The following is a 16808-nucleotide window of genomic DNA, read 5'->3' as shown; positions in this document are numbered from 1 at the left end:
TTCGAGGCTGGTTCGTGGCGACAACACGACGCGACGGCTTCCACTGCAGTGCACTTCCTCGCCAGAGCATTGACCAGCATGATCAGACAGCTACCCTCTCAGCGCATGAGCAGGTACACATTGGAGCCGATAGTGATGTTGCTCATATGGCGAAAGTTGCCCGTCAACGCCATCATCAACCCGCCAAATGAGCCGTACACGGTCACCTCGTCCGACACCTTCTCGTCGTACCTGTAGATCTTGCCGTACATGACATAGTCAAAGTCGTCTGCGATGCCGCCGTTGCCAGGCTGATCGAGCCTCCACGCATCGCGTTCTGCCGCCTGCGTTGCTGCGTCTTGTGCGTCCCCGTCGACGGCATCGGCTTTGGTGGAGGCGCTCTCCTTTTTCAGGGTGGACGCGAGTTGGAAAGTGAGTTGTTGGCCTTCTGTTACGGGCCATACGTCGGTTGCAATGTCGATCGAGAGCGTCATGTCGAGTGATGGAGATGATGCGATGATACGCGAGACTGTGGGCGGAAGGGAAGGAGTGAACGAGCGAGTGTCAGCTTTTCAAGTCACTCGATGCGACGACGAATGGAAAGCCAAGCACCGTATCGCTGAGCCATGAAACCTACCTCTGTCGAACTTCTTGCCATCTGGATCGATCTGGCTGACGACGAACTGCGTGTCAAAGAGGTTGGTAGGGTCCATCTTGGAGACGTCCTTGTGCGTGCACGATCAGTCTGGTGCTGTCGAGGAGATGCGAGTCGAGCAAGATGACTTCAAGGTCCGATCTGCGCTGTGAGAGCTGCCAGCAGCGTGCTGTATGAACGATCGGTGTGTTTGTGAATGTTGTCGGTGATGACGAGGAGATAGATAGGTCGAAGCGCCATTTCCATCAATACAAATCGGCTCATTTCTTCTCGCAAAAATTCTCGGAACTCGCTGCCACGAGCAACCAAATCGGGCTCCCATCGATTCGATCCATTTTACACCCACCGGTTGTGCTTTTTCAGGCGAGACACTGGCGAGATGAACCGAAATATTTGGACCCTGAACCTGCTCTTGTGACCGCATGCCAGGAAGCTTCGGAGCGTGATTACTCTGCATCGGCAACTGCACTTTTCAAACATTCCATTGCTTTCCTCCACACCGCTTTTGGCAGCTTCGACCTTTCGATCCTGTCTCTACAGCAACTTGCTTTCCGCTCATCATCACCCTCAGTCTCGCCACAAAGCAAAGAGCGCCTCTGTCTCTCCCTGTCGAGCATCTCGGTGCTCGAAGCAAACTCAAAGATGGCGCATCCAGGACCATCCATAGCCAACCTCTCCCAAACCCCCTCCTCCACCACCGGCGGCGACGCCTCCTGGTACAACTCCATGCTCACCCACCTCTCCACCCAGCCTCCCTGGCCCTCGGACAAGGAAGACGCCATCCTCGAGCCCTACACCTACCTCGACTCCAACCCTGGCAAAGAGGTGCGCACCAAACTCATCGAAGCCTTCAACGTCTGGCTACAAGTGCCCCCGCGCAAACTCGATGCCATCTGCAATGTCGTACGTATGCTCCACACAGCTTCGCTCCTCATGGACGACGTCGAGGACAACTCGGATCTCAGGCGAGGTATTCCCGTTGCACACAAGATCTACGGTGTACCTCAGACGATCAACACCGCCAACTATGTCTACTTTCTCGTGTTTAGCGAGATCTTTCGCATGAACGAAGACTCGACCTCGGCCAGAACAGATTCCCCGCCGCTTTCACCGAGCACAACGACGGCGACGGGTGTGGCAAAGGCGACGGTGGAGAGGCTGGTCGTCGATGAACTGATCAACCTTCACAGAGGTCAGGGCATGGATCTTCTGTGGAGGGACAGCCTCATCTGCCCTACCGAAGAGGAGTACGTCGAGATGGTCAACAACAAGACCGGAGGATTGTTTCGCATCGCGGTCAAACTCATGCTCTCACAATCACCACCAGCCTCCGCAGCGGGCTTCCCAGATCTCATCCCCGTGGTGAACCTGATCGGTCTCCTGTTTCAAATCCTCGACGACTTTATGAACCTTCAAAGCAGCAAATACGCCGAAAACAAGGGTTTCGCAGAAGACCTCACCGAAGGCAAATTCAGCTTCCCCATCATCCACTCCATCCGCTCGAGCGTCGCGCACGAGATCACCTCCACATCCGCCACCACATCCGAACCCACATCTGGGTCCAGCGCCCAAGAAGGCGGTGTCAACCTTCCGAATCCCAAAGTGCTGCCAACAGGAGCAACAGGAGCGGCCAACAGACAAATCCTCAACGTCCTCAAACAACGTCCCACCGACCTGGCTACCAAGCAGTACGCCGTATCGTACATGCGCAACGTCACCAACTCGTTCGACTACACCACCGACGTTCTTCAGCGTCTGTACGCACAGGCGTGCGCAGAGATCCAACGTCTAGAAACACACCTGGGCATACCCAATCCCGGGTTGAAGAGTATCTTGGAAGCGTTGAGATCAAGTTGGACATCCATCTAGCCAAAAAAACCCCCAATTCAAATTGCAATTCTGCTACAACTTGGCTTTCTGTGCTTCTGCTCGATCCTCCTTCCTCCTCAGCTGAGCCATCTTGAGCAACGCATACAGCGTCTGCAACCTGTGCATTTCCAACCCCTGTCTCCTGGCGATCCGAATCGGATTTCCCAGAATCACCTCCAACTCCATCGGTCTTTCCGCCGACCAATCTAGCAACATGCTGGGTTTGCCGGTTGTGTTGCGCTCTGTCGATTTGAGGATTCGATCTGGACTTGCGTGTTTTTTCTCATCGAATGGGATGCCTAGGATTTGAGGGGCGGTGGTGAAGATCTCATCCATGCAGGCTTTGAGGTGGGTGCGGAGTTCCGGATCGAGAGACATGCGAGAGTTGGTGGTGCCACCGGAGAGGACGGAGGAAGGGTTCATGGAGGCGTTGATGCAGAGTTTGTGCCACCGCGTTTGTTGGAGCGAGATCTCCGAGACGTGCTCTGCATCTTTGATCCCCGTAGCTGTGAACCACGCGACCAGGTTGGCGATGTGATGATCTGTGTTTTGAGTGAGCTGTGAGATGAGGTGTTCGGAAGAGACGAGTTGATTCGGTTTGGACTGTCCATTTGTATAGGCACCCATGGTGATCCTAGTCCACCTGTTCTGCTTGATCACACCATGTCGGATCTGTTCCGCACTGATCACCGTGACGGCACTGACCACCGGATTCTCCGCAAACTCTTCCCGATGAACCTCCTCGATCCCCACACCATTCTGTATCAGAACAATGCAGCTTCCATCCAATCCTCTGGTGACGAGCGGTCGAATATCGTGTGCATCGTTGGTCACATCCGGAAGCGCCTTGGTCGTGACGACCACAAAATCCCACTTGATCCCCGCTTCCCCAGCGGAGGCAATCGATGGGAACACCTTGTGTGGTGCAAAATGATAGTTTCCGAACGAATGCGTTTCGAGAGATACGCCAGAGGAGGCGATGGTGGAATAGTTGGATCGGCAGACCAGTGAGACTAGAACGGGAGTCGAAGAGTCCGGTTGGTGGAGCTTGGAGGCGTAGAAGCAGCCGACTGCTCCAGCGCCCACGATGAGGATGTGTACCGGTGCGGAAGCCATCTTCGTCAGTAAGGTGGGATGAGGTAGATGATGGGAAGAAGAGTAGGACTGCAAGTCGGGTCGTATGTGTGAGGGGAAATCGCATTCGACCCGGGGAAGTGCGCTCATTATGCCGGCAACTCGCCATTTTGGCGCTTGAATTTGTGTAGCCGGGGCCACTTTCCAAACCTAACACGACTCAAGAAATGCTAGACCTGCCGCCGTGAACAAGGTGACGAGGCATTGGCAATCAACTCTACAGCGCCATGCGCTTCCGAGTCACAATGATCAGAACCCAAGCTATCGAACAGCTATCGAACAGAAAGAGTTGCATTGCCGTGACGGTAACAAGAGCAAACGAGAAGGGAGAGAAGCAATGGAGTATGTACATGCGAGCCTGGGCTGTCTGGCCTGTGCCGGGTCGGTTGCGATGGGAATGTGGGAGGATGAGTAAGTCGTCTGGGAGACGCTCGTGGATCGTGGATCCTGCATCGTGACAAGCTGCTCAAAGCCCGCCTACGAAAGGACGCTCCAGCAGACGTGTTGAGCTGGTATATTTATCAGAGCGTCAAGTTGTACTCGTACTCGCTCTCCGTATTCTGACTCAACCAGAGCAGCACCGTGCTACTCATGATGCAGGCATTCTGAACCACATTAGCCACGCCATAATACTCGTATCCCTCCGGCAAGTACGGTACCAGATACTTGACGGTCAACACGGTGATGCTTCCCGCCAAACCTCCCGCCATCAATGCAAACCCGATGAACAAGAACAGCCTCGCCCTCCACTGGACGCTGTCACCCGAGAAGCCACCACCTCCTCCACCGCCGAAGGAGAAGGCGGCACCGACGTCGGTGAGATGCTGCTTGTCGATGAGGTTGACGACGATCATGCCTAGTGTACCGCAGAGGCCGGGGACCCAGTCCGCAAAGGTGATGTAGGTGGCTGGTGGTTCGTATGGGATGGTGGGGTCGGTGGGGGTGCGTCGTCGCATGGAAGAGATGATGGTGGCATCGAGGAAGAACCACCATCCAAGGGCGAAGAGCGCGCCGGAGAGGTAGATGCCGAACTGACGCTTGCTGGTTTGAATGAAGGCGGGGAGTTGAGGCAGGGGAATGAGACAGACGCGTCTGGGATCGTAGGATCGGCGTGGGAGCGACATTATGATGTGAGCCGTGCTGCTTCGTCTAGTCGAGTTTGGATGGGTGTGAGCGTCGCGATGCTCGTCGTGTAGCTTGGGATTTGATGGACGAGTGGATGGATGCCAAAGCTCAGCTTGATTACGCCGATTGAACGCCCGCTGCGAGATAGCCTGTGACAAAGGCAGCTTTGGTCGTGAACGGACGCTAGGTACTCTTGATCTTGCGTTGTGGCCCGTCCTGTTCGCAAGCGATCAGATATGAACGATAGTGAGAGGTGAAGATGGTGCGCACGGTGAACGGCCAACGTCAAGGCGGCAGCGTGTGGAGGATTTCACCGACATCTCGGTTGCACTTCGCGGAGCCGGACCATCATCGTCAATATGAAATTTAGGTGAAGCAGTTACTTCGCCGCGATGTAACACGCATCTCCAAAATTGCCAAACCCCGTGATAAGCAAAGTGGGAGTGGCGCGTGCGCAACCTCGCTTGCGTTCAGTCTTTCTCGACCGCTTTCGGCATTTCTTTTCTGGCTCAGGAAGCCACCAAGCCTCGGCCTCGCTCGTCTTGCCAACGCTCGAATCCGTTATGGATGCGGCAGGTTCAGCCAGCCCGTCAGCCCGCCAGCCAACAAGAGCTCGCTTCCAAGAGTAACTTACGGGGCTGCACTACTGCAACAGCAAGCTCGCGACAATCGAGCCAGCCAGACACAGCGAGGCTCTTTTTTTTTTTTGCTTCGAGACCGTGTCTCGCTACTGACAGCGCCGCCGCCTCTGGTACGATCATCATTCCGCGCTTATTCAAGGGCTGTCACAGTTCATGAAAGGAAGCAAGCAGCAGCTTATGCACAATAAAGGTAAGTGGTTCTGTCCTCTGACCAGAATGAGAAGCATGAGCCATACTGTCGATGCAAGAGTCTTGACAGGACAAAAGGCGGGCTCCGGATTCGCAACGGCGCTAAATTGAGCGGAATTTCTTTTTTTCATTTTGAAATACAATTTCCGTCCTGAAGCAGCAGGAGCAGATGGCGATCCAACTTCCAGATCACGCCCGCAAATTGAAAAAAGCCACCGATTTTTCATTTTCTCGCAACTGCACCTGCAAACGCCGGACGCAGACAAGACAGACAGCGAGACGGAGCCGGAACGACACACGGTCCACCTCGCAATCCGCGCCGCCCTCTTTCTCGTCCTCACCGCTACATCTCTTTTCTCCAGTCTCAGTCGCATACCAATCGAATTGACAACCTTTCCCATCTTCATCATCATCATCGTCGCTGCCACAACGTCCATCATCGACGCTGCACGGTGTCACTACCATTGCTGGCCACATTCACCAGCCAATCTTTGATCTCGCGTTGTGTCATTGATCTCTGGCATTTTCGGATCATTCGCAGACCACCACCAACTACATTCTCTCGCCATACTGACCTCCATCAAGCGAAAGGCGTCTGACGACCTTGCGTCGCCCAAACAACCTCCTCAAAAGCTTCTCCACCTCTCACCGCTGGCTTCGTCTCGTCACGCGAACCAGGCCCGCGCCCCGCTTCATTTTCAAGCACAAATCGAGCAGGATTCGTTCTTTCAAAGCATGTCGGCCATCCCACATCAACCTGCCGATTATTCGGCCACTCACGAAGCTGCCGTTGCTGCGGCGGCAGCAGCAGCCGCAGCAGGGGCTGGCTCCTCATCACAGCATCCGGCATCTGGTGCGAGTGGTGCCACCGGCGCTTCGACTCACGTCGCCAGCGCCAACTCTGCGGGCACTTACAGCTCCTCCGCCCTTCCTCTCGCCATCGCTGCTCAGCAACGCAAGCTGAGCGGTCGATATGCGCTCTCCGACTTTGCCGTCGAACGCACCCTGGGAACCGGCAGCTTCGGACGCGTCCACCTCGTGCGTTCGCGTCACAACCACCGATTCTACGCCATCAAGGTCCTTCGCAAGGAGCAGGTGGTCAAGATGAAGCAGGTCGAACACACCAACTCCGAACGCGCCATTCTGTCCATCGTACGTCATCCCTTTCTGGTCAATCTGTGGGGCACGTTTAAGGATCCTACCTTCTTGTACATGGTGATGGACTATGTACCGGGAGGAGAGCTTTTCACGCTGCTGCGCAAGTCGCAGCGTTTCCCGCATCCTGTGGCAAAGTTCTATGCGGCGGAGGTTGCGTTGGCGATCGACTATCTGCACCAGAACAACATCATCTACCGCGATCTTAAGCCCGAGAACATCTTGCTTTCGGCGGATGGACATCTCAAGATTACGGACTTTGGTTTTGCAAAGTACGTCCCTGATGTCACGTGGACTCTGTGCGGTACACCGGACTACTTGGCACCGGAGATCGTATCGAGCAAGGGGTACAACAAGAGCGTGGATTGGTGGGCACTGGGTGTGCTGCTGTACGAGATGTTGGCCGGTCACCCACCGTTCTTCACCGAAGACGGGAACCCGATCAAGCTGTATGAGAAGATCATCGCTTGCAAGGTACGCTACCCACCGTACTTTGAGACGGGGGTGAAGGATTTGTTGAAGAACCTCTTGACGGCGGATTTGAGCAAGCGCTTCGGAAACCTTCATAGGGGAAGCAAGGATATCTTTGGTCACATGTGGTTTGCAGAGGTCGATTGGGATCGGTTATATAGGAGGGAGATTCCGGCACCGTATCTGCCGACGGTGACGGCGGATGGCGATAGCAGTCAGTTCGAGAGGTACCCGGAGAACGATGTCTGCGAGTACAGTCGGGATGGTCTACCGGATGCGTTGGGACATTTGTTCCCGGATTTCTAGGATTATGGAATTATAAGCATGATGCATTTTGTACAAGACGAGAGTGTGAGGGGTTTTAGAGTTCACCGTGCGAGGAGGAGGAGCGGGCGGCTGCACGGGCTCCTTTGATCTCGAGCAATTCGACTGTGTGATGAGCAGGAGGAGTCAGGATCAGTCTGGGTGTGGTGAGGTGGGAAGTGGAGGGAGAAAGGAGGATGGTGGTGCTTACCTTCGAAGATGAGATGGGCGTTGGGGGGGATGACGCCACCTGCGCCGGAAGCGCCGTAGCCGTCGGAGGGGGGGATCTTGAGTTTGCGCTTTTCGCCGACGCACATGTCCCGGAGGCCTTTGTCCCATCCTTTGATGACCTGACCGGTTCCGACTGCGAGCAGGTGGCGATAATGAGTCGCACAGGTGGACCGATGGAGAAGAGGTACGATGGGAAGAGATACAGAAGAAGAATGTCAGATTTGAAAATACGCAGGAGACCCGGGGACGGATACTGTAGGTGTCGAGTGACTTACGTGTGAACTCGAATGGCTGACCACGATCCAGCGACGAATCGAACTTCTTGCCGTCGGCCTGTCACAACGAGGTTCATGTCTACTGTCAGTAACCACAACCCTTTTCGCTGTACCGTTTCCTCTAGGATCTACGTACGAGTGTGCCGGTGTAGTGCCTACAACATCAATCAAGAAAGCGATCAACAGCATATCAGAAATTCGCCCCAATCACAGCAACCCAAAGACAGCGTCGTCACTTACATGGACAGCAGATCGCCAGCCTGTGACTTGTCATCACACTTCTCCGGACGATACTTGACGCCGACTTGCAGCTTGTCGGGCAGACTGGCGTCCGCGCGAACGAGCGTAGCGGCGAGAGCGACAGTGCCGAGGATGAGACCGGAGGTGAACTTCATTGTTGAAGGCTGTACGAGGAAGGAGAGGTTGTGAAGGTCGTTGAGAGGAAGATAGGAGGTGAGGGGAAAGGGTCTTGGCGGGAGGTTGGACAGCAGCGGAGTCTGTGCGCATATGCAGCGGAGAAGGGTTCGACGTGGAGTCTTGGTTGGTCTTCTTATCGGCCGGGACAGGCATGATGTGGAGAGATTGAGCTTAAGCTTGGATCTGGATTTTGGCACTTCTTGGCATGCACTCCCTTCCTCTTTCATCGGACACCACCATCTCTCACACCAGATTGCTGTCACGACCCACGACGGCCGTCCACCAACGCATTCATTAGCCAGTTCGCTCTATCGTCTTGGACCCCAAATCATGTCCACCGCCCACCGACCCACCTTCGCCGCAGCCAAAGGTCGAGAATCCAAATTCCACAACTCGCAGCGACGTTCCCACTTCTCCCTCCCACAACATACAAAGCTCAAGTTCCGCCAACCTGCCCAATCTGCCTCTGCATCCTCGTCCTCATCTATTGCACCTGATTCTTCGTCGAATGTTTCCGTTGCGCCTTCCATTGCAGGTCCGAGTGTGACCAAGAGGAGAGATCTGAAGCGGGAGTTGGAGGTAGCCGAGTGGGAAGCGAAGAACAAACGAAGAGCTAAGCAAGGTCTTGAGCCTTTGCCGCTGCCTGCATCTCGAGCGGATGAAGGGGTAGAAGAGGACGATGAGGACGGAAAGAGAAGAAGAGAAGCGATTGCAAAGGCGATCGAATTGGATCGTGATTCAAACGACGACGACGACGACGACGAGTCTGTCTCTTCCGATAATCCATCCGAAGCAAAACCACCCAATGACGATGCTTCGGCCTCCTCATCATCCGAGTCCGATTCCGAATCTGGATCAGACTCAGGTTCCGAAGACGAACAAACCCAACTTCTCCTCGAACTCGAAAAAATCAAAGCAGAACGTCTAGCCGAAAAAACCCGTCTCGCCCACCTCAACGCTGCCACGGAAACCCTCTCCCGACAAGACGAGATCGCCCGTGGAAATCCCCTCCTCAACCTGCAAAATGCCTTCCAAAGAGACACACCACAGCCCTTGGCGACAGAGGATTCTCCCAACTTCGCAGTGTCAAAGAGATGGGACCACGACGTCATTTTCAAAAACCAAGCTAGCGCTGCTGGAAATACGGGTAGACAGGATGGCAAAGGTGGATTCGTAAATGATCTGACCAGGTCCGAGTTTCATAGGAAGTTTATGCATCGGTATATCAAGTAGCGCACGGTGGATGGATGGAAGGCACAGACGTGGATACTCTCTGTACGGTTTGTATCGGGTCCAAATTGCAAGTACGATGTATAACAGTGTATGACGAGCCAAATTTTTATCAATAGATACCCTCTCGACTCAAATCTTTCAATAGTGCGGCTAGAACCGCCGAGTAGACAAAGACAAACTGTCGACCCGTCTGGATCAGCGACATTCTCTGCTCCCGAACCCCTTCCACGATCGTCCTGATAATGTCCTCGCCCTTGACGTATGCTTCATCCACCTCGCCTGCGTTTCCACATGCCATCTTGGCATCGTCCCTTGCGGTCAACACCTGCGACGAATCCTGTGCGTGATTGGCAGGTGTTGAGTGAACCGATGTGCCAGGCGTGGTTCGATGCGTGACGTTGTCGTTCAGCGAAGAGTCGGCAGAGTTGGAGTCCGACATGGTGCTGGCGCGCGTGGTTTGCTTGGCAAATCCAAAGACGTTCGAGGTGGATGATGCGTCGAATGGCGTGGGTTCGTTGCTGCCGGTGACGGTGGACGTGGTCGTGTCGCCTGCCGTTGCGTAGTCGGCTTTGCTCTCACCCTGAGTCTGGCTCTGGTTCTGCTGAGAGATGGACACGTCGAATGGATTCACAGCCGACATCAGAGCCTCGTCAATCGATCGTACGCCATCATCGGATCCGCTTGGTGAAAGCGCATTGCCGCCGCTCGACAGACGCGAGTGTACGCCCGCAGCCGATGAAAAAGAGGAACGTGCCGAGCCACTGCCGCCGCCTTGGAACGATGGCGTCGAGACTTCTGAGAACGGAGAAGAAGCTTGGCGCCATGCATCTTGCGACGACAATTGCAGCCCGCTCGGACGTGTCGGCGATAACGTGAGATCGGAGGAGTCCTGTACATGTCGCGGCGACAGGGACGAATCGTGGCTCGAGGCGTTCTGCATTGCGGTGCCCGCACTTCGAATCCTAGCGCTGGCAAGTGGATTGAAGCGGAACGTCGGAGAAGTGAAGGGATTGGTGAAACCGCCTGAGTTGCTCTCGCCGCCAGCCGCCGAGGTCTGCGTCGACTGCGTAGATCGCATCGGTGTATCAGCGGGCCCCAGCTTTGCGCCAGCGGCATTCAACGAATTTGCGCTGCGGTTGCTGAAGCTGCCCGTACTGCTCAGACTGCTGCTCAGCAGGCTCGAGGCGTCTGCACCATTGCCGCTCTCGTTGGAGCGCGAACGGTACATCGGAGGCGGCGAGCTCAAGTCGCGTGCAGAGCCCTGGATGCTGCCCGAGTCGATGTCCATGCCCGTAGGCGACAGCTCGCGCTTGAGGCTGCGCCGAGGTGTGCGTGGGAAACGATCGGCAAGAGGCGAAGAGGGTGCTGCCATGTCCACATCTTGGGTGTCATTCGCGATCGAAATGCTCCCATCGTCGGTAAAATGGTTGTCCCAGGTTGACGGCTCTGCGACCGCGCTGGCATCTCGACGCATTGCAGACAGCTTCTGTCGGCGGCGTACCCTGCGAAGCACGTCGAGTGCTGCGTCTATGACAATAAAGGCACCCGTACGACCAACGCCGGCCGAGCAGTGCACCACCATAGGACCAGCACTCTGAGCAGGACCGCGTGTAATCGACCTACCCAGCTCAATGTCGGCGGTGTTTTGTATTGAGTCGGCCAGGTCCATGAGCGTCAGCAGCGACTGAGGAGTCTCAGGGATGTGATAGTCGGGCCAGGCGATGTACTGCAGCTGGACGACCTTGCGTGGAGCAGCCTGTGGCTCAGAGAAGTTCTTGAGGAGGAAGGTCCTGCGCACGGTAGTTGGCTCGCATTTGCTTGCCGATGCGGTTGAACTACTCGCCTCATTATCTTGCTGCGATGCGGGCATGGTGGGAAAGAGGGCACCACCATTTTGGCCCTTGCTGAGCACAGCGTTGGACTCCTCCGAGCGCATCTGGTGGCCCGCTTCGTCCAGAACAACCTCTTCGAGCTTAGTAAGCCGGATTGAATCGCCATAGGCAGTGTCGAGCCAGTAAGGATGGCTCTGCAAGCGTCCGCTCTCGTGCTCGCGGGTGAGCATGACAATGACACGGCTGTTCTGCTCCCAAACGGCGGTCCAGAATGCTGCAAAGGTACTGGGCAGCGGTGCTTGCGTGGCAATGTAGCGGCGCTTACTGCCGAGTCCCGTCGGAGGGGTGACGTACGAGCCGTTGAGGTAGTCGGAGCCAGAATCGTGGACAGACTGCGGCTTCGCGAGGCGAACACGGCTGTGCTCGTAGGTCCAGATGTTGTTGTAGCGGTTGTCAGCGCCACGCTCGAGAGCGGCAGCGATGCTGAAAGGGAAGGCGTGGCCCGAGAGATCCAGTGTCTGTCGCTGTCCAGCGCCGGACGACGACTGTTTGAGCAGAGCCGCAGCTTGAGCTTTGGCAAAGTCTTTGGAGCGAGGATCTTGGTCGGACTCTGCCGAGTGCTGTTGCATGGTCGCGATCAGTCGATTCTGCTCGGCCTTTTCGACGTCGAAGAAAACCTGCGCAAGGGCGAGTGCTCGGTCCGAATTCGACAGCTGCACCAGCTTCTGAAAGAATGGAGGCAGATGGCGCGTCTGCGCCTCGCTCATCTGTGGCAGCTCCATTGGAATCTTTTCGGTGATGCCGTGCTGCAATTCGCGATTCTGGCGAATGTTGTCAAAGAACGGATTGGCACATGCAGCAGCAGAGCGGTTGGTCTCGGCCTCGGCTCCTTTTTGACCTTGCGAACGACCCGCCAAATTCAGTCGGAAGCCGTCTCCGGAGCCGCCGCGCTGAGTTGCCTCCTTAGCCGGCGATGCCGACTGACCAGGCCAACCAGCAACTGTGCTCTGCGTTTGAAATGCTTCCATCGGCAGACCACGAGGCTGGACGAGCGACTTGCGCTCGTCGTCTACTCCGGCCGGACTGCCAAAAGCGGGCAGTGCAGCAGAGCCGTTGAGCTCCAGAGTTGGAGGCTTTCGGCTACGTACATCGGCGGGGCTTTGCCCGCGTGTCGAGTCGGGGCTGCTCGACTTCTCCTCCGGAGCATGCTTGCCGGCCGCGTTCGTGTCGATGAGGTCTTGGGCCTTTTTAGAACGAGCGAGCTTGTTGAAACCTCCAACAAGCCAGCAAAGCTCGCCAGCAAACCCAGCAGCTTCGAACTTTTTGAGCACGCCGATGAGACAAGGACCGCCACCACCAGCAGTGGCATTGCCGGTGCCGTCGATGCGAGTTGTGTCCGTGTCGAGCACAATGATCTTGGTGACACCTGGCTCATCGGGCAAGCTGATCGTTGCACCGCGCTTTCGAACGGCTTCGAGCGACGCTTCGCTTGACGTGCCAGCTTTGGCAGCATCGGGTTTAGGCTTGAGCGGTCCCTTTCGCCAGCGCATGAAACGTCGTCGATCGCTGGTACTGCCGAGCATCTCGTCCTCGATGCGTTCAACGGTGATCGCGGGTCGTTTGAGCAACGTGCTCGGAGCACAGATATTGATGCTGGATGCGACACGAGCCATCGAGTAAGACGTGGAGGGGCGAATGTCGAGAACCAGAACATCCTCCGAGGTGGCTGGCTGCGAAGCCGAGGACGCCGCATTCGCCTGGCGTTTCCAGGATGGTAGCTTGAGCGCCTCGGCGAGACCGTCGACATCGAGCGCCTTGTATTTGGTGAGGTCGTTGGTAGCAGCGCCAGCTTTGGTGTTCGACGACGACGAGCCTGCAGGTAGAGGCAGCGATGCGCTAGACGACAGTCCGCCGTTGAGCTTGGGAGGCAGGTTGAGCGTGCGGCGAAAGTCTGGTGGAAGAGCAGGCGAGCCAGAGCTGGAGCCGGGCAGCTTCAACTTGTTGGTGGTCGAGGCGGCCGCGGTGGCAGCGGGTGTTGGCGGCACACCGAGCTTGGCCATGCGGAAGCCCTCTGGCAGAGCAGTCGCCATGCCTCCATCCGGGAACAGCTTAGCCCAAGGATGCGCATCTCTGTCCTGCGAAGAAGCATCGGCGGAGGTCGAATGCGAAGGACGCGCGCCCGAAGACGAGACCAAAGGCGTGGCGAGAGCAAACGGGCTGGCGATGCGTGTAGCACCTGGGTCAGGTGCGTTTGCGTCGGGCACGTGGATGCTAGCAAAGTAGTCGGGTTCTGCGCCAGACGAAGCGGCCGCAGAGGTCGAGGGTGTCGCTCGCATGGAGGGGCCGGACACTGTGTGGGAGGAGGAGGAGGCAGACGAAGAAGACGCAAAATTGAGGGAGGGAAGCAAAGATCGCCGCGATTTTTGCTTTGTTGTGGTATCTGGAGGATGGGTCGACATCATGGCTATATCAAAGGAGAGCCTGTAGGAAGGGTCGTACAGCGAGATGAAGCTGATGCGGATGTGCGAATACGAGATGACGATTCCTTGCGTATCTAGGGCGATGCGGGATGCGAGTTCGAAGGATCAGGAGAGCAGTAGCATGGCGATGGTGCTCTTTTACTGGGGCAGTCAAGACAGGTTGAGGTGGTTCTCCAATGCAGGCACGTCAGAGAGTCGAAGGTCGCGATGTTGTCCCTGTTGCCTTCGAGGTGCGGTGGCTGGGTCGAAAGATACGGCGAGTCAGGGTGGGAGACGACCGAGATGGACTGTATGCGTAGGAGGAGATGGAGACGTCGCACCGTCAAGCACCGGGCCCGATTGCGATGAAGACGGATGGCTCGATCGGACAAGCAGAAGCGGAGAGATGCGAAGCGGTGGGATGACAGGAATGCGGCAGGCTAGCTAGCTGGCTAGTAATGTGAGAAGGCGATGATGGCTTCTGATGCGATGGGCGAGAAAAGGTGTGTTGGTTGCGACGGAGGCAGATGCGAAAGCAGTGGGAGGCGATGTCGAAGGCGTCGTTGGAGGAATGGGTACCAATCGTCGTTTGACAGAAAGGGTGAGGGTGAAGATGGAAGAGCTCGACAGAAGGTTGTGTGCGTTGGATGCGAGGCGTGCCAAGTGGCGTGGAGTGATTAGCACAGTGGAACACAGAAACGCCGTTGCTAAGTTAGGTACGGCCGTACGAGGAACCAAAAGGGACCAAAGTGGAGACGGGCGCTGAGCTTCAAGTCGGGTGAGGATCAGCGGGCGTAGAGCAAGAGAAACTTGCTGCTTTGTGCTGAGTGACCCAAATCGAGCTCTGAATTGGCCGTGTCAGGCTCATGCGGCGTCCAAATAGAGTGTAATTTTATTGTTTTAGAACAAATGAGGGACAAAGTACGCAACCCGGCGTTGCGTGGCAGCCGAGCTGACGAGAAGCGAGCATGAGATGGTACCAGTAGAATCAGATAGAGACGTGCAACAGCCTCCTTGCAAGCCAAGCTTATCGCTCAAGAACTGAGGAGCACAGCGCGGTTACAGTAAATTCACTCTCACTGTCCGAGACGAGGTGAGTTGACTCATTCAAAGGGAAGGAAAGACGGTGTTGCGACATGCAATGCACCCGTCCATTGTCGCCAGTCGGTCAGTAAGCCAGCTTGTCAGGCTTCCTCTCGAGACTGTGGTGCTTAAAATGGAGAATACAAAATTTATTCGGCGGTGAGATGATGCAACGGCGAGACAGCAGCAGCGAGTGTAGGTGACAGCATGCGGCTTTGCGCACACATTGCTCTCTCGAAGAGAGCGAGCGGCAATTGTAATGCGGCCATGTCGAAAAATCGCGGGAATATTGTGCAGAAATGATTCGAAAAAGAGAAAGACCACAATGAATTGCGCGCACTGCAACCAGATGAGGGTCGATGACGACGATTCGTCACTTGTGCATGGCGACGGTAACCTTATTTGATCAACCTTGACCTCTCAACGTTCGAAAATGGCAGGTCGCGCACCGAGATCACCGCCTCGACTTCGGTTCGAGATTTCTTTCTCTCTCCGACTTTTCGTGATGATATGCATAGTGTAGACGTCAATGGCTTCGGCTCCAACTGAGATCGCAAAGGCGATGCCGGTGGTCCGGGGTAAAGCTGCACCAATGTACTGTACTGTAGCATCTCAGGGCGCAAAAACGCTTGGCGATCACATGTTCGATGTGCGTCACTGCCCTCCTTGTGTGAAGTACACCCTTTGATTCGCCCCGCGCTGGCTGCAGTGAGATTTGGCGCGCATTGCAAAGCACCGTTTCTGGGCGCCGCATCTCGCTCGGGCTTTGGAGGTCGAGACTCGACAACTCGACAAGCTCGAACTGCCAGCCAATCAGCATTCAAACAAAGCTACTGTAAGTAGAAGGGTTGACCTTCACACAGCCCAGGCGGTGTCGTTCGATTGTGGGCGTCCTCGCCGTCACAAGTTGTAAGAAGAACAAGACCTGGCTCGGCTCAGCATCAGCCTTGGCTTGCTGAAGGTGATGCTCAGGCGCAGAAGAAACGCAGGTGCGCGAGAGAGAAACACAATTCCGAACCGCTGGCTCGATTTTCAGGAAAGGGGAGGGAAAGAAAAAAGAAAGAAAGAAAAAAAAAAAAAGCAGAAAAAAAGGTTGGTACAATTACGCCTTTACTGTGTGTGATAACGTAGCGGGTGTCCCGACTCGTGTGCATCAAGCATTGGTTCTCGTCCCACGACCCGCAGCTACATTGGGGATCAGGCATCTGTAGGCAAGAAAGAGGCAAGAGGTCCTGCTTCACCTCAGCCTCTCCAACGCGCTTGGCTCTGTGTGTATGTTGTGGCATCGTCGTCGAGGTCAAACAGATTGTTGTTCCTTTGTTGTGCAATCACCATGACGTAAGGTGACCGCCTCACACGCAGGGTACGACAAACCTGCGCGAAGCACATCTCACAAAGCAAATCTCACTCAGAAGCGAGATCCTCTGCTCGTGCGGGTTGAAAGGCAGCAGGTCCAGACAGGCCAATGTTAGAGTGAATTAACGACAATCCGAATGTGGAAAATGAAGCTTCGCTTCGAGCGCGGTCATTGGCCGAGCGACACACGGATCTCTCCGCAGGTGGAAACGAAGTAAGTTCAGTTGGTTCTTGGGCGACGTTTCCGGCTGTGATACTTGCTGATGGCGCTCAGCGCAGATGTTTGGCATGCTTCCGAGATCAGCAACATGGACAGTGTCATGCGACAGCCTCAGGCGCTCACCGGTCTGCTTATCGCTATTCTGGTCAGTTTGATAAAGGGATCATGGACGAGCCTGAGC

The 16808-nt window shown here is 55.7% G+C and overlaps 8 protein-coding genes across 8 annotated transcripts; 3 read left to right on the top strand and 5 right to left on the bottom strand.

The window, feature by feature from the left end:
- Positions 1 to 98: 98 nt before the first annotated feature.
- Positions 99 to 692, bottom strand: PHSY_003639 (UDP-glucose 4-epimerase; the record flags this gene model as incomplete). Its single annotated transcript, XM_012334257.1, has 2 exons — positions 99 to 508; positions 617 to 692. The coding sequence occupies 2 exons, from the start codon at positions 690 to 692 to the stop codon at positions 99 to 101; spliced, it is 486 nt and encodes a 161-aa protein (XP_012189647.1).
- A 49-nt stretch (positions 693 to 741) lies between these two features.
- PHSY_003638 (geranylgeranyl pyrophosphate synthase) lies at positions 742 to 2503 on the top strand (the record flags this gene model as incomplete). Its single annotated transcript, XM_012334256.1, has 2 exons — positions 742 to 768; positions 998 to 2503. The coding sequence occupies 2 exons, from the start codon at positions 742 to 744 to the stop codon at positions 2501 to 2503; spliced, it is 1533 nt and encodes a 510-aa protein (XP_012189646.1).
- A 33-nt stretch (positions 2504 to 2536) lies between these two features.
- Positions 2537 to 3619, bottom strand: PHSY_003637 (2-dehydropantoate 2-reductase; the record flags this gene model as incomplete). Its single annotated transcript, XM_012334255.1, has 1 exon — positions 2537 to 3619. The coding sequence occupies one exon, from the start codon at positions 3617 to 3619 to the stop codon at positions 2537 to 2539; it is 1083 nt and encodes a 360-aa protein (XP_012189645.1).
- A 539-nt stretch (positions 3620 to 4158) lies between these two features.
- PHSY_003636 (hypothetical protein) lies at positions 4159 to 6057 on the bottom strand (the record flags this gene model as incomplete). The annotated part of the gene is made up of 2 exons (XM_012334254.1): positions 4159 to 4911; positions 5836 to 6057. The coding sequence occupies 2 exons, from the start codon at positions 6055 to 6057 to the stop codon at positions 4159 to 4161; spliced, it is 975 nt and encodes a 324-aa protein (XP_012189644.1).
- A 270-nt stretch (positions 6058 to 6327) lies between these two features.
- On the top strand, positions 6328 to 7524 carry PHSY_003635 (likely protein kinase; the record flags this gene model as incomplete). Its single annotated transcript, XM_012334253.1, has 1 exon — positions 6328 to 7524. One exon carries the CDS (start codon positions 6328 to 6330, stop codon positions 7522 to 7524), a length of 1197 nt encoding a protein of 398 aa, XP_012189643.1.
- A 55-nt stretch (positions 7525 to 7579) lies between these two features.
- PHSY_003634 (hypothetical protein) lies at positions 7580 to 8422 on the bottom strand (the record flags this gene model as incomplete). The annotated part of the gene is made up of 5 exons (XM_012334252.1): positions 7580 to 7647; positions 7733 to 7885; positions 8028 to 8085; positions 8164 to 8182; positions 8268 to 8422. 5 exons carry the CDS (start codon positions 8420 to 8422, stop codon positions 7580 to 7582), a joined length of 453 nt encoding a protein of 150 aa, XP_012189642.1.
- Positions 8423 to 8774: 352 nt separating this feature from the next.
- PHSY_003633 (hypothetical protein) lies at positions 8775 to 9677 on the top strand (the record flags this gene model as incomplete). Its single annotated transcript, XM_012334251.1, has 1 exon — positions 8775 to 9677. The coding sequence occupies one exon, from the start codon at positions 8775 to 8777 to the stop codon at positions 9675 to 9677; it is 903 nt and encodes a 300-aa protein (XP_012189641.1).
- Positions 9678 to 9786: 109 nt separating this feature from the next.
- PHSY_003632 (protein-tyrosine phosphatase domain containing protein) lies at positions 9787 to 16729 on the bottom strand (the record flags this gene model as incomplete). Its single annotated transcript, XM_012334250.1, has 3 exons — positions 9787 to 14063; positions 15501 to 15653; positions 16648 to 16729. 3 exons carry the CDS (start codon positions 16727 to 16729, stop codon positions 9787 to 9789), a joined length of 4512 nt encoding a protein of 1503 aa, XP_012189640.1.
- Between the last annotated feature and the right edge of the window lie 79 nt (positions 16730 to 16808).

The sequence above is a fragment of the Pseudozyma hubeiensis genome, assembly GCF_000403515.1.
Source record: "Pseudozyma hubeiensis SY62 DNA, scaffold: PHS37, whole genome shotgun sequence".
Classification (NCBI taxonomy): Eukaryota; Fungi; Basidiomycota; class Ustilaginomycetes; order Ustilaginales; family Ustilaginaceae; genus Pseudozyma; species Pseudozyma hubeiensis.
This window is presented reverse-complemented; position numbering and strand designations above follow the sequence as displayed.